The sequence below is a fragment of the Plecotus auritus genome (assembly GCF_963455305.1).
Source record: "Plecotus auritus genome assembly, chromosome: 6".
In the NCBI taxonomy this organism is placed as follows: Eukaryota; Metazoa; Chordata; class Mammalia; order Chiroptera; family Vespertilionidae; genus Plecotus; species Plecotus auritus.
The window spans coordinates 22,996,946-23,013,120 of record NC_137773.1 but is presented as its reverse complement, the minus strand read 5'-3'; the positions used below and the strand labels follow the sequence as shown (position 1 = coordinate 23,013,120).

General features: G+C 46.0%; 1 protein-coding gene across 5 annotated transcripts in view; it reads right to left on the bottom strand.

Annotated features, from left to right (window-relative positions):
• Nucleotides 1-2,042: 2,042 nt before the first annotated feature.
• SH3TC2 (SH3 domain and tetratricopeptide repeats 2) overlaps nucleotides 2,043-16,175 on the bottom strand; it is a 53,312-nt gene continuing 39,179 nt past the window's right edge. For 2 of the 5 annotated variants that reach the window (XM_080673822.1, XM_080673824.1), the window contains 5 exons: nucleotides 10,409-10,559; nucleotides 8,366-8,488; nucleotides 6,445-6,595; nucleotides 4,507-4,703; nucleotides 2,043-2,902 (listed from right to left, as the gene is read on the bottom strand). In XM_080673822.1, the coding sequence (XP_080529948.1) occupies nucleotides 2,711-2,902; nucleotides 4,507-4,703; nucleotides 6,445-6,595; nucleotides 8,366-8,488; nucleotides 10,409-10,559 (814 nt within the window). In that variant the 3' untranslated portion in view covers nucleotides 2,043-2,710. The remainder of the gene's footprint in view (nucleotides 2,903-4,506; nucleotides 4,704-6,444; nucleotides 6,596-8,365; nucleotides 8,489-10,408; nucleotides 10,560-16,175) is intronic. The other 3 variants (XR_013960879.1, XR_013960880.1, XM_080673823.1) reach the window with 3 other exon arrangements.

Sequence of the window (16,175 nt, the reverse complement as noted above, 5' to 3'; positions counted from 1 at the left end):
TATATATATATATATATATATATATACACATATATATACACACACACACACACACACACACACACACACACACATACACACTGAGTGGCCAGATTATTATGCGTTCAGAGATCATAATAATCTGGCCACTCAGTGTGTGTGTGTGTGTGTGTGTGTGTGTGTGTGTGTGTGTATATATATTAGAGGCCCGGTGCATGAAGAGATTCGTGCAATAGGCCTTCCTTCCCTTGGCTTCCAGCACCGGTTTTCCTCTGGCACCCAGGACCCAGGCCTTCGCTCCAGCCAGACTCTGCCGTCTTTGTCTTTGCTGCAGACTCCGGCTGGAGTCTGCCATCTTCCTCTTCACTGCAGACTCCGGAGTCTACAGTCTTGTCCTCGCTGTGGCACTCCACTCCTGTAGATCCCTTCGCCCCCACCCTTCCTCTCATAGCAGGCCTCCTGCCCCGCCTGGCCACTTCACACCTGGAGCAGCTGGGAGGCTGCCATCTTTGGCCTTCTAATTTGCATACTCACTCGGATTGGTTGTGGGCGTAGTGGAGGTATGGTAAATTTACATGTTTGTCTATTATTAGGTAAGATGTGTGTGTGTGTGTGTGTGTGTGTGTGTGTGTGTGTAAATTTCATATGTAGCAATTGAGAAAGATCTGGTCAAACAGATGGTCATGTGTGATGTTTCAATTGATCATAAGTCCACTATGAGCCAAAGGTAAAATGTGGTGGCTCAGGAAAAGTAAAATCCTCACACAACATTGAAATAACATTAAGTACCATCACATCCCTCTGTATGCCCACCAGCCAATCCCAGAGGCCTGCTGCAGTTACGGGAACCACACCGTCAGAGCGACAGAAACTGGCATCTGTCCAGGAGTGACGGACGGGTCAGTGGTAAGGGGAGAGGGTCTGTAACCTGAGTCAGATGGCGAATGGTCACAGCACCTGTTCGAGGGCCAAGCACCTTCTTTACCTGTAAGATGCACAGCGGCTCTGGGACGCACACGCCCCTGGTCAGCTCCCAGGAATATTGCTGAAAGGTCTCCGCGTGGAAGGCTAGCCTCCTCCACAGCTTCCCTCCCTGCTCGGGATTTTATGGTTTGTGATGGGAACAAAACCACATCTATTTTACATGGTATTGGATGAGGCCACTTCATTTCCTTCCTGGAGAAAAACAATCTGTGGAGAGTGTTTTGACAACCAAGCACGCTCCTAAGAGAAAATGAGAGGTATGGAGTGTATGCAAGCTTGGTAACTAAAGGATGCAACGTTGATTCAATTCACCACCCGCTTCCCATCCCAACACACCACCAACCATATGGTTGGCCCAGGAAGCTAGAAATTAAGGGCAGAGGGTCTGGCAGCAAAATCGAAGCTGCTGGGCATCAGGTGGGGAGCCCCACGGCTGGGTCTTCTTGTGTGTTCCCACAGTTGAGGGCGAGGGTGAACCACCTGCGTCAGGGTCACTGGAGTTGCACATTCCTGGGCATCTCCCAGACCTACTGGATCAGCACTATGGGGGCAGGCAGCTCCTGAATGGCCCCCAGTGATGCCCACCTCCTGGGATGCACACCCTCCCTTTTCGTGTGGGCTGGACCTGGTGACTCACTTATAAGAACAGAAAAGGCAAAAATAAGTGGATGTTCCTTCTGAGGTTAGGTCGTGCAAAGCCTGTGACTTTCCTCTCTCGCTCACTCACTGATGAAGCCAGGAGCCTGGGCAGCCCTGGGCCAACAGTGAGCAAGGCTCTGCCTCCAGCCAGCATGACGTGAGTGAGTTTGAAAGTGGATTCTTCCCTCGTTGAGCCTGAGGAGACTGCAGCCATGGCCGACACCTGGACTGGAGCCTTGGGAGCCACTCTGAGCCAGGTCACACTTGGATCCCTGCCCTCCAACAGAAACTGAGATAATGATGCTCCCAGCCACTGCGCGTGTCATGCGGTGACAGATACTAATAGAGATGCTTTGTCAGGGAGCTGCCCTGAAATCATGACACCCAGCCTTCAGGTCTCCCCTCCCCACTCTCCCTATGACAAAGGAGACAAATGTCTGTGCAAATGCAAATGGGCAATATTTAATAATATACACTATTTACATGTCATCTACGTCATAGCTTTCTTAGGGCTCGATTTTTACATCCTGGCCCTTGGGAAGCTTCCTCTGGTTCCTGGGGGTTGGGATGGGGGCGCAGAGCCTCGGGGCAGAATGGAGACAGTGAACCTGCCTTCGACCACACGCCTATGCCTTCCAGGGGCCATTCTGAGGCTGTGTCTTTTGGGCTAAGAGCAGTCCCACCTGCCGCTCCCCAGGCCCCTCCACGGGCAAGGGGAGGGGTCTTTCCCTGAGCAAAGTCAGTGAGGCAGCCAAGTCCAATCGCTTGCCTCCTCCTCCCAGCCAGTTCCTGATTTCCCAGGGAAGGAGCGAGGCTTCCCAGGGGCACGGTTCCTCATTTTCTCCAGGAGAATCGTGTGTCAAGAAAGTGCATTTCCGAGGCCAGCTGTGTGGAAGGGCCACTGTCAACTGGGAAGGCGCTGGACCCACAGCCCAGACTTCTCTCCCGGCTCCATCTCCCTCCGCTGTGTGGCCAGCCCAGAATGAGCCCCTCTTCTCCCTGTAAAATGAGGGGCTGGGCCAGGTGATGACTTAGACCCTCCAATTAGTATCCAGGAGCCTAAGGCAGGGAGGCACTTCTGGCATGGTCAGAGCTGGGCCAGCGCTCCTCAGAGGGCCAGGCCCCCGCCACTCAGCCACCGTGCCCTCTCTGCGGAGCGCCCGGAAGGGCTGCTGAGCCACAGGGGGCTCTGGCAGATGCTGTCCAGCCTGCTCCTGATGGTGTCCTGCAGCTCCTCGTCACCCAGCAGGGCCGCTGCCGCCAGGGCCAGCCACAAGTACTCAGTGGCATCGTGGGCATCCTAACCCCAGGGCACAGGGCAAAGAAGAGACAGCATTAGCAGCATTTCCAGGAGAGGCTGGGAGGCAGTGCTGGCAGCCCTAGCTGTGTCTCCCCACATACCTTCATCCCTCTCCTGGTTCCTGGGGGAGCTCCTCCCCTCCTCCCCAAGCACAGGGGTGGCACCTTAACCAGGGTCAGCCAATCACGAAGCAGCATCCCCTTGGCACAGTGCTTCAGGAAGGTATAAATGACTCAAGCTGACCTATCTCAGTCCCTCCCCAAGGCCTTCCAGTGTGACCTAGCAGAGAAAATGGTCCCTTACCCTTTTAGATATGGGCTTGGGCCTGCCAATCGAGGGCCGGGGCGGGGGGAGGGGGGGGACTAAGAAACCTGGTGAAGGAGAAGCATACAAAGCCAACAGATAGAGAGAGGCAGGGAATGCATGATGGGAAACTGAATTTATTCCTGAAATTCCCCGTTGTTTAAGCCAACAAATTGTCTCTTTCGCTTAACACATTAAGCACCCAGTCAGTCACCAGTAGGTGACACTATACTTTCTGTCCGGAAGACAAAACAGGCTGGGCGCTTAACGTGTTAAGCAAGTTGGAGTTGAGTTCTTCCCCTGGCAGCTGTAGAGCCTTTAGTTGACACAATCCCATCATGCACTTTGTCTCTGAGCCACTTGCTGGGAGCTGTGGGCAGAGGCACAATGGCTGGGGGCCTCCACTGCCCAGGCCTCCCTCCCTACAGGGTGGGGATGAGGCGCAGATCTGCTTCGGGTGAGACTCAACAAGGGATGTCTGGTTCCCATCAACCCTCATAACTGAATAATTAACTCAGGCCAGAAACCGTCTGGCAAAGAAGAAAAGGACAGCAGAGTTGCCCTGAGGATCCCCTGGGACCAAAAGCAGGCGACTCGGAAGCCACCTTATTAAGAGATTAAGACTTATGCTGGAGCAGACTGGACCTCTGGCAAAGGGAAGCCAATGACTGGGGACAAGATTTGAGCCAGAAGTGTAACAGCTTCAGATCACCAGCACAGTTCTAGAAGAGGCGGGGAAAGCAAGCCCTGGGTTCAACTGCAGCAGAGCAAACAGGAGAATCAGGACTAAGACCTTCCACAAGCCTAGGCATGCTGGCATTCGAAGACCCCACTCCTCATTGTCTCAAACATATTAACCTGTACCCAGATTTCTCCTAAAATGTAGTTTACATAACTTTATAAGTGAGTTGCAATGGACTAGTTAACCTATAACATCTTGTGGACATACAGGTAAGCATTAATTTTTCTTTTTCTTTTGGAGCGTTTGTTTTGGGTCTCTTATATTTTCACAGGATCTCGAACCAGGCAATGGGTCCATTGTGCCTGATAGATAAAGTGGTCACAGGACTCAGAGCAGAGCAAGGAGAAAGAGGAGCTATATCATCTGCCCTCAGAGATGGGAGGAACCTTTGAGCTCTCCATGGGGGCGAAGGGGCATTGGTCCCCAGTGGAGTCGGTCCCCACCCTTTGAGACAGGACTCCCCCTTGGGGCCATCTCAGCTCTACCCTGAAGGCTCAGGGTCTGGGAAGAACATGGCTGAATGGCAGCTCTCACCTGATCTTAGAAGTCTGACTCTTACCTTCAGCTGGTAGAACGTGAGTCGGCCCAGGCGACAATATACCTTTGCATAGTACAAGGCCTCCTTGGGGCTCTGCAGCCACGCTGGACAGAGGGACAGAGTCTTCAGGTAGCAGTCCTCGGCCATCTCATACATGTGCAGGGAGTAGTACACCGTGGCCAGACGGTGGAAGGCCACCAGCTCCTGCTTCTGATCTCCTGGGAATCAGAAGACTGAGCAAGACGCCGGCAGCCAGCGCTTCCCATCATTCATCCCCTCATTCACTCTGCACAATTCTGTGGAGGTCTGCTAGGGGTCAGGGACTGTGCTCGGGACATGAGGAACAAAGCAGAGCAGGCCCCTGCCCTCACGAGGGCTACTGTCTCATAGGACACAAACCTTCTGTAAATAATCCCACAAACAAAAGTAAAATTACACCCAGGATAAGTGCTACAAAAGAAGACACAGAGCTGTCTGAGAGTGCACTGGTCAAGATTTTCTGGAATGATTCCTGAAGGAAACATTCTCCTTATTACAGGTGTCACCTTCACCTGAGATTCTGCGAAATAATTATTTCCAAATTCCTGCGGGGGGCGTGGTGACAAGATGAGCTTGCTGAAACAGCTACGGATTCTTTACAATGAGATTAACACTTGTCAGCTCCGCACATGGGCTATCCTGAGGGCTCTGGGCTGTCAGCACTGTCCCTCACCAGCTCGGGAAGCCACAGAGACCTGCTCTCCAGTCACCCACACTATGGAGCCTCTGCTCTAGGGAGCCTAGATCATGTTGTTTTGGTTTTGGGTGGGTTTGTTGTTTCAATAACAAAGTGGCCTTTTAAAGAGAACAAAGGCTTCCAATGGGTGGTTTGGGGAGCAGGGGGAGGGGAGGGAGTGGCATATTTGCAAGGTGGCTGTTTGATGCAATCTAAAAACATCACTTTTAAGATTTAAAGAGCCAAAAGCCCAAATTATAATAGAAAATCCAAGGGAGAGATAATTCTGATAGGGACAAATGCAGTCACAGGGAAGCATAAAAGAGTGGCAAACAGTCTCCCTTCAGCTCTGCCCAGGGGAGGATAAAGAGTGCGCCCAGAGGCACTGCCTGGCGCCCCCAAGGCCTCTCCTGAGATCAGCAGACAGCCGCTCAGGGGTTTTTTGCATAAAGAAAAAGATAGGAGGAGGAGAGAGCGAGCTCTGAAGTGCAATTAGACACAATAATGTCCAGTAGTATCAACATCCCATGCCCTTGAGCATGCCCAGAAGTCTCCTCTGGCATCCTCAGGGAAGACTGCACTTGCTTCCACATCTAATTGCCTCTAACCAAACCTGCTTTCCCTCAGGCACCAGCATTCCAAATGTGGGGGTTTTTTTAAATCTTTTTTTTAATCTCCCTTCTTTCTGTTTTAGTGACTTAGACTGTTTCCCACTAACTTTTGTGGTAAATGCAAACTATTTGTGGGTACAGGGTGAGTTAAGTTAATGGGATTCTGACCTTCATTTACATGTCAATTCTTTGGGGGAAAATATGCATTTGACTCACAATCAACCAATTAAACATTTAGGGCACAGTTTCTTTGCTGCAAGGCAACGCCCAGACATAGAATTAAATACAATTTGCCCTGTGCTGGGAAATAACACCCATGATAATCTAAGAATTAGAGCCACACAGGTCACACTTAGTGGGTGAGTTAGGTACCAAGCACTGTGCTGCAGGTTTATGTGGACAATCATTGGTCTTCATAACAACTGCACGAGGTGGCTACTACTTTTAATCCTGAGACTCCAGCCGCTCACTTAGCTAAGGTCTTCCTGCAGTTGATCTAGAACATGAACCCATGCAGTCTGACTCCAGAGCCTGTGCTGTGGCCGCCTTGTTGCACCTCCTTGGCGGAGGGCGGGGGGGTTCCCGGGGGGGGGGGGGTGGTCTGCCCCTCCCATTCAGTGCAGGACCACCTACCTGTGACTGTGCTGAGCCTGGCTGCCAGGGTAGCAAACTCCAGAGCCTTGTCGTAGCCTTCCAGGCTGATCTGCAGCTCAGTCAGCTTGTTGAAAATCCGGAGCTCGGTTCTCACGGCCTTCATCCTCCTCGCTAAAGGGACGGCCCCCGCCTGCGAAGAGAGGCATAGGAATCTCAGTCTCCCAGGAATGACCCGTGTGCACCATACTCCAGGAGGCTCACGTTGCTAGGTTGGGGGATGGTAGCGACTAAAGCTAAGGGACTTGGTCGTCCACACATGGGTTTTCTCAGCTCACATTCTAGGTCCTGGCTCTTGGTTGCTCTGACCAGATCTGAGAGGTGGAAGGACTAGAGGTCATCGGGCCTCCTAAGTTTGGGAAAACGGAGAGCAGGAAAGTTACCTCCCAGCCATGTGCTCCCTCAGCACCCACAGCGCTAATCTACAAAGTACATATGCGTGTAGGATGAGAGTGCCCAACTAATGGTCCTTTCTATTATTTTTATTATGACAGAATGTTAGGCAGGTCACGTCATCTCTCTGAGCCTTAGTGTTCTCATCTATAAAAATGCGTATGACAATGAGCCCCTCAATAGTCAGGGTCATGTTCCTTGTTCAGTGCCGGGCACATAGTGGGTGACTCACAAATGTTTGATGAGTGATTAATCAACTGAATAAGCCAATGAATTAATATCTGCATAAGTGAGATTTTAGGATCAAAGAATATAATGCTTACAACTTCAGTTGGTGACAAAAATTATGATTTTTGACATATCTGCTTAACATCTAGACATTTATTTATTAGTATTATTTATTAAATCAACTCCCTTTTATTATCTTGTCTCATTCTTTGCAGCGATGTCTGTGAAATCGTGGGCTTGATGAGCTGGTGTTATTCTTGATAAAAACATAGTAAAACAGATGTGTTCCTCCATGGGCCAGCCATCTCCCACCTGCCTCCAGGGGTGCCTGGGAGCATTCTGGTAAACAGATAAGTGTGCTACACACTGTGAAGCACCAGGCACCTGAGAGGTGCAATTTTTATGGCCTGTTCTCCAAGCCTGAGAAGGACAGAGTTCATCAGCTCCTTCTTTGAGAGCCTGCCAGATTGAAGAGAGCGAAAGTATGTAGGCACAGGATGAGCAAGGTGTGGAGAAAAAGGGGCCACATATCCTACACACTCAGGGCAGGCCTGCATGGTGGGCCCTACAAACTCAGAGACGAAAAGTAACCACATGGGATGGTCTGAACACAAAAATTCCTCACTAAAAGTGGGTCACAGCGGTAGTCACATCCTAGGCCTGTAGCTTCCTTGGCAAAGGTCAATCTTAACCTTAAGTGAATCTGTCTATTGTCTTTTTGCATCTAGGATAACATACCTTCGAAATGTCAGGGTAATCTCCTTTTTCCAGACCCCTTAGGGCACATCCACAAACTAGAAGACCACAGAACTCCTCATTGTTATCTTGTTCCCCCAATACCATCTCATGTGCTGCAAATATTAACTATCCTGTACCCACCAATGTCAAAGAAATATGTGTCTCTCTGTTTTTTTATCCAATCCCAGAGATTTTCCTGTTTTGCCTTCTCCTGTCCCCTTAATCTCCCATCAACGGATTTCACGTATTCCCTTACGCCTCCTCCTTTGATTCTAATGTATAAAATAAGCTCAAAACTGCCATTTTTTTTTTTTTTGGAGCATTTTCTCAATCTGTTGAGATTTTGCTTCCCAGGAATTGTTAACAATTTGGCTCAATAAACTCATAAAAATTCTCTCCAGACTTGGATGTTTTTTACATCAACAAAGAGAAGGAAAAGAAATATCAGCAAAAGAGGGGAAGGCAGGTCCAGGCTAAAGTCCATATGGCCTCTCCCAGGTTTGTGCCAGGGCCTGGAGGGCACACTGTGCGGCCTGGGACTTACTCGGTAATATTCCACCGCTCGATGCCTGTGGCGGGTCCCATTGAAGAACACATCACCTGCTTCTTCATAGAGCTTGAGGGCCAGAGAGGGCTCTTCTGGCTTCAGCGCTTTCTGGATGGCTGCCTGGGTGGGACAGAGACAACTGTCAAAGACAGAGAGAAGGACTTCAAGCGTCCACAGGACTGGCAGGAGTGAAAGCCTGACCACCTAGCTTAACCCTCTGCGGCGTCCCCAGAACCCCACATTGTCCTCCACACTCATAGAGCTGCAGGAAGACCTTGAGATTCTCTAGCCCAGCATTTCCCTGTCATTGTAGGAGAGATTACATCGTATGGCCCTAGAATAATTTTCAGCAGTACACATAACATTTTATGTTTTAATCTGCAAGTATTTATTTTAATGTGTTTTAAGAAAAAAAAGACTAATAATACATTAAAACCTGTGACTTCAGATAGCATTGTTTAGTGTACAACACTAAGTCAACTGGAAGTGAAATCAGAAAAAAGTAAGTATATAGTGATATAAATAGTACATGGATACGGCAAAACCGTGAACTTTTTGTATGAATGACTGGACTTTGGGAAGCAGTGATTTCATCCAAAACCTGCACTTTCCAGATGGAGAAACTGAGGCTCAGAAATATTAAGAAACCTCTCCACATTCACGTCAGTGGTTAGTGGCAAACAAATGCTAGTGTCTCCTGGCCCAGTACCCTTCTCCTAGCCTCCATGGCCTCCTTCTCTCTAACAGGCTAGTCTATGTTGCATCGAAACAGAACATGACATGGAAGGTGACGAGTGAAGAACGCACGACAGCACAGCTGGGGGAGCTCAGCCCAGACAGAGAGGATTCACTTCCGTGGCAATGACCTGCAGAAGGCCAAGGTAGGTGGCAGGCTGGGGCTGGGTGGGCCTGGGACCAGTTCTCGCTGGGGAAACACCCCACAGTTACTGTTACCGCACATGCAGCGACACAGACAGGGGGCGGTGAGATGGAATCCTGGAGTCAGAGGCTCTGCTGCCACCCCGAACAGCTTCCTCTGGGCCTCCGTCTCCCCAACAGTGAGAGGCAAGATTGAATTATCTGCTCTGAAAATCCTTCCAGCTCTAAAATGCCAAAGCAGAATGGAGTCTGAGAGTGAAAGCTTTACTTCACACAGCCAGGGGGCCACTTCCACCACTTACTACATGTATCATCTTGAGCAAGTTACTCGGCCTCATTGAGCCTCATCTGTAAAATGGGAATTTCAATAGAAATTCCTGCTGCATTTGTAATGAGGATTAGTCTACATCATGCCTGTGATGTGTTTACCAAAGTCTCCTGTGCATTCAATCACTGTTATACAACCTTCAGTCTCAGTGCGAGTGAGTTTCTGTGAGTTTAACTAATGGAGTAAGGGGGAATAAAAAGGAAGAAAATAAGAAATGGGAAGTAAGCAAAGATAATGAGCATATTTTTGATGGAACAAATCTTACATACCATCATGATGTCAGTATTTGCGATAATAGTAATAATAATTAAATACCACTTACGAAGCCCTAAGACTTAGTACTGCTTACTATGCATATGCATTTACTATACAAGTGATATACCTAATCCTTACTAGAGATTGGGTTCACCCATGAAGAAACTGAAGCCTGGAGAGCTCATGTAGCCAGTCCAAGGCCACACGGTTTGAGAACAATAATGTTAACACTCCACACACATCAACCTCGCCCCATATTGCAGCACAACCTTGAAGGCAAGGTGTGTGTCAAGCTTTGGAAGGATGGACGTGCTTGGCATTCAGGTGAGGGAGTCTCCCACCCCACCACGTTCTTTGGGAGCTTCCATGTGTATATGGACTTGGGACTGGCCCTTTGCCACCTGTGTGCAGCCTGCCAGACTGCCCTGGTTCCCGCCTGTGTCCAGGGAGCAGCCCAGTGTTGACTTCCCCTCCAAGGAGAGGCCATCACCTCTCTATAGCTCCTGATGGTCCCTCTGGGGGTGCAGCTGCCTCCCCCGTTGGCCCAGGTCAGCAGATGAGCTCTGCAGGAGACCCACCTGCAAGTACAGCTCCACCAGCTCGTCCTCCTGCATGAGGTAGTAGAGACGCCCAGCCCCGAGCCAGGCCTCAGCAGCCTTGTCCTCCTCGCCCAGATCGATGAAGATCCGCAGGCTCTCCTTGATGCAGGTGAGGGACCTCCTTAGGGACCTGAGGGGCAACATGGACTCATAAGGTGGGAGGGTCCAAAGGGCCTCAGAGTCCCTTAGCACAGGGAGAAACTGAGGCTCTCAGGGGGGCGGAGGGGAACAACATTGTTTCAGGTCACACAGGAAGGTGTGGGTGTGATTTGAACCCCGGCTCTGCCTTAACTAGCTGTGAGAAAGTACAGGACTTCTCTGTGCCTTGTTTCCCCATCTGTAAAATGGGGATGTAATTGTACCTGCCTTGGAGGACTGTTGTAAGGTTTAAATATAATAATAAAACAAGAATGCTCAGAGTAAACACTTGATAAATATTTAAATTTTAGTTATCATTGTTATTACTGACCCATGGTCCATCCATTTTTCTACTGCACTGGAACATTCAAATGTGTCCCCACCTTCCCCACGTTTCCATTGCTACTGCTACTCCTTCCACCCCAAATTCCATTCTTTTGTCCTTCTTCACTTTCAAAACCTTACTTCTCCCTCAAGGGCATCCTCACATGCTATGAGCTTCATGAGGTCTTCCCTGACCCTTCGCTGTTGGTGCTCCTTCCTTCCTCTCCAAACCTAGCCTTGCAGATGCCTGCCGTCTCACCTGTGAGCACTGCTTGCCTTTGCCTGCGGTGGCTCTGAGCTTTGTGAAATGGAAATCCCTGAGGGAAGTTCAGTTGAAAAAAAAAAAAGTGTCCATTACATCAAAACCCACTTAATAAATTCCCCCTAGAAATCAGTGCCAAGAAAAAATGTGCTCCAACAGGTATTGCTTCTGTTCTTTTAGGAAGCACTGTGAACCACATGTGGCTTTCCCCTTTTACCTCAGCCACCAGGAAGCTTAGTGCTAACTTACAGTAATCACCCCTGGGTGCATGGAAACACTTGTTTTTCTATGTCTGTTAACTGGTCTTTGTTCTCTTTTTTTCTTGAGTGCTCTACAGAAGTGGGTGATTTATACATGCTAAATAAACACAGCCTCATAACGCGTTCTCCTTGATAACCTGAGCATTCTACTAGTATAAAGGGATAATGACCTTATGTTTGCAGAGGTTTCCCGTCACTTAAGGTACCTCATGGTCTTCCTCTTAGTATCACTCATTGAAGGTAAAGCAGAAGTGAATGTTTATTTCTCCCAATTATACAAATAAAAATCCATAATTTTAGAATTATAGAATGTTAGGATTTTAAAAAGCCTAATTTGGATCAGAACAATTGAGTAAAGACCTCCAAAAATCCACTCTCCTGGAAAAACCAAAGAGAACACAGGCAAAAATTGTCACAATCAATTTTTTCAGAACTCTGGAAGTTAACCGAAGGTTTATAACAATTTGAGGAGAGTTTATTCAAGAAAACAGCTGAATCGTGTTAAGAATAGTGAGTGTCATAGCTTTTTAACTTGCTCTAGAGCAGTGGTCGGCAAACTCATTAGTCAACAGAGCCAAATATCAACAGTACAACGATTGAAATTTCTTTTGATAGCCAAATTTTTTAAACTTAAACTTCGTCTAATGCCACTTCTTCAAAATAGACTCACCCAGGCGGTGGTATTTTGTGGAAGAGCCACACTCAAGGGGCCAAAGAGCCGCAGGTGGCTCGCGAGCCGCAGTTTGCCGACCACGGCTCTAGAGCAGTGGTTCTCAACCTTTCTAATGCCATGACCCTTTAACACAGTTCCTCATGTTGTGGTGACCCCCAACCACAAATTTATTTTCGTTGCTACTTCATAACTATAATTTTGATACTGTTATGAATCGTAATGTAAATATCTGTGTTTTCCGATGGTCTTAGGTGACCTTGCTAGCGGTTGAGAACCTGGACCCACAGGTTGAGAACCTTTGATTCATAACAGTATCAAAATTACAGTTATGAAGTAGCAACGAAAATAATTTTATGGTTGGGGGTCACCACAACATGAGGAACTGTGTTAAAGGGTCGCAGCATTAGAAAGGTTGAGAACCACTGCTCTAGAGGTATCTCCTCTCCACAGCTCTGTGGCAGCCCTAAAAACCAAACACTTGGCAATCACAGTAGCTGGAAAAACCAGCAACCTCCCGCAGCCACTGGAGGGGACACAGTGAGTTTGGAATTCCCCAGGGAACTGTCACTATTTGACAAGTCTGGAAGTTCCTTCCCTGTAAGCCTTCACTCACAGGGCTTGTTTTTATTTAACCTGACTCAGAGCTCACTCAGTGCAGATAACCCTTTCCCTGGGGTGTTTGCCCAAAAGGATCAGCAGCAATTGTTTAACACTGCTGCTGCCTGAGATGGTGAAAACATCTGGAGCAAAGAAGAAGCTGAAAAAAAGACAACAAATAAAAGGAAAAGTTGGGGAATGAGCTGTCCATAGAAGGCACTGAAAAGCTCCAGCATATTTCCAGGAATCTAGAAGACCATCTGAATGTGCAAAACTGTGTGCATGTCCAGGAAATGTATAAGATCGTTATAAATGAAGATGTTAATTATAATCCCCAAGGTAACAACCAGAAAAATAGCGATATTAGAAAATACTTTTAGATGAATGAAAACAAAAATTCCACATACCAAAACTGGAGTGAGTGGAATAAAATCAGTGCTCAGAGAGAAATTTATAGCTATAAATATTTATATTAAAAAAGAATAAAGATCTCAAATCAGTAACCTAACATTCCACCTTAAGACACTTGAAAAAGAAAAGCAAAGTAAACCCAAAGCAAGCAGGAGAAAGAAAATAATAAATATTAAATCAGATATAAATAATATAGACAATAAAAAAGAGAAAATCAACAAAATAAAATAATTGGTTCTTTTAAAAAAAAAACTTAAGAGTCAAATCTTTAGTTAGTCTAATCAAGAAAAGTAAGAGAAAAGCTAGGAATTAAAGTGGAGACATTACTGCTACCAGAAATAACTACAGAAATAAAAAGGATTATAAGGGAATACTATGAACAGTTGTACTCCAACATATTAAACAATCTAGGTAAATGGACATATTCCTAAAATAAAAACTATCAAACTGTTCAAGAAGAAATAGATCATCTAAATAGACCTATAACAACCACAAGATTAAATTATTAATTTTAAAAAGAATAAAACAACTCCTTACAATGAAAAGCCCAAGGCCAGATGGCTTCACTGGTGAATTCTACCAAACATTTAAAGAAGAATTAACACTAATCCTTCACAAACTCTTTCAAAAAATAGAAGTGGAGGAAACATTTCCCAGCACACATTGAGGCCAGTGTTACCCTAATAGCAAAACCAGACAATGACATTATCACAAGAAAAGAAAAATACAGATCAATATCTCTTATGAATATAGATGTAAAAATATTCCACCTATAGTAGGAAATTGAATCCAGCAGCATATAAAGAGGATTATACTCCATGACCAAGTGGGATTTATCCCAGGAAGGCAAGATCAGTTCCACATAGTAAAATTAATCAACTCAATACCCTTATTTACTAGAATAAAAGAAAAACTCACATGATAAGTTCAATAGGTGCATTAAAAGTATTTGAATAAAATTAACACTCTTTAATAATAAAAATTATTGTTCTATTCAAAGAACTAAGAATAGAATGGAAATTCCTCAACCTAAAAAGAGAATTTATGAAACATTCATAGTTAATTTTATACTTAATGGTGAAAATCTGAAAGCTTTCTTCTTACTATCAGGTGCATAAGAATTTCTACTCTCGCCACCTTTATTACACATTGTATTGAAGATTCTAAGGTGATAAGACAAAAAATGAAATAAAAGACACCTAGATAGGAAAGGAAGAAGTAAAGCTATATATGCATGTGACATGATCTTATATATAGAAAATTATAAGGAACACACACACACACTATTAGAACTAATAAACAGTTGTAGGATACAATATTAACATGCAAAAATCTACTGTATTTCTATAAATGTCAATGAACAATCTGAAAGTGAAATTAAGAAGACAACTGCATTTATAGCAGCATCAAAAACTACTTCAGAATAGAATTTAACAAAAGAAGTGAAAGATGTATAATCTAGAAACTACAACACTCTAGAGAGGGATTAAAGGAGATCTAAGTAAATGGAAAGACATCCATGTTCATAAAGTCGAAGACAGGATGTTGTTAAGATGGCAATACCACCCAAATTGTTCTACAGATGCAACATTCTCCCTATCAAAATCTCAGCTGGCTTCTTTGCAGAAACTGAAAATATGCTAAATTTCATATGGAAAGGCAAGGGACCCAAAACAATCTTGAAAAACATGTTTGGTGGACTCACTTCCCAATTTAAAAGTTACCACAAAGCTATAATAAACACAATGGTATAGTCTGGCATAGGCTAGACATATTGACCAATAGAATAGAACTGAGAGTCCAGAAATAAACACTTATGTTTATCGTCAATTGATTGTCAACAAGGGTCCCAAAACATTCAATGTGGAAAAATGAATTTTCAACAAGTGGTACTTGGACAACTGGATATTCATGCAAAAGAATGAAACTGGATCCTACCTCACACCATATAAAAAAAAAAAATGAACCCAAAATGACTGATGGACTTAAATGTAAGAGCTAGAACTAGTAGACTACTGCACTAAATAACTGAAGTAGTCCCCCCAGTTCCAAGACCCCCAATGAATACCTGAAACTATGGATAGTATTGATCCCTATTTATGCACTGTTCTGTGCTATATATATATTCACCTTTTCAATTACAAAAACACTTATGGCTTCTCTTTGGCATATCCAGATTGCCAGCATCACCACCTTTGCACTTTGGGGCCATTAGGAAGTAAAATAAGGATTACTAGAGTACAAGCACTGTGATACTTCTACAGTCGATCTGAGAACCAGGAGAACTACTAAGTGACAAATGGGCAGGTAGCATGTACAGCATGGAAACACTGGACAAGTATGATTCAAGTCCCAGAAAGGGTGGAGGAGCACAGAGAGAGATGTCATGCCACTCAGAACAGCATGCAGTTCATTTCTGGACTTTTCCACTAAACATATTAGGACTACAGTTGATTACGGTTCATTGAAACTGCGGAAAGCAAAACCGGGGTAATGGGAGACTACTGTAATTAACTACTCAGCTGACCCACACAAATATGTATTGTATGTTTCTCAATGCCAACTTCTCTGCTCGACATGTCTGCCCACATGGAGCTTATGGTCACCACACCATGACCTTCTGAACCTACCACAGAGTTTTCAAAACCCCCAAAGTTTAGGTCTCTGATCTAAAAGGTCCTCTAAGAAAGCCCACGACCTTAAGAATCTGTCCCCAGAACTCAAGATGCTTTGGAGGCAGCAGGCATTCTGGTACCTGAAGGGCTATTGCCAGGGTCAGAATAGCACAGCTGGCTGGTCCTCGACTTTACATTCTGGAAGTGGAAGGCACCTCATCAATCTAACCTCATCAATGGGGCAGCCAAGAGCAGAAATTACTTGGTTAAGGACATGTTATCAGCTCCTAGAAGGATTGCTTCCTGACTCCCAGCCCTGGCTTCCGTCTTCCTCCAGTCGCTTCTTGGATCAACTACAGCCCCACTTCTCACCTCCTCTCTGTCACCCCACCGCCTAAGAAGTACAGTGACCCTTCACACTGGCTTAAATAAGGCCTCTTCCATCTGTGCTGACAGCATCCAGGGC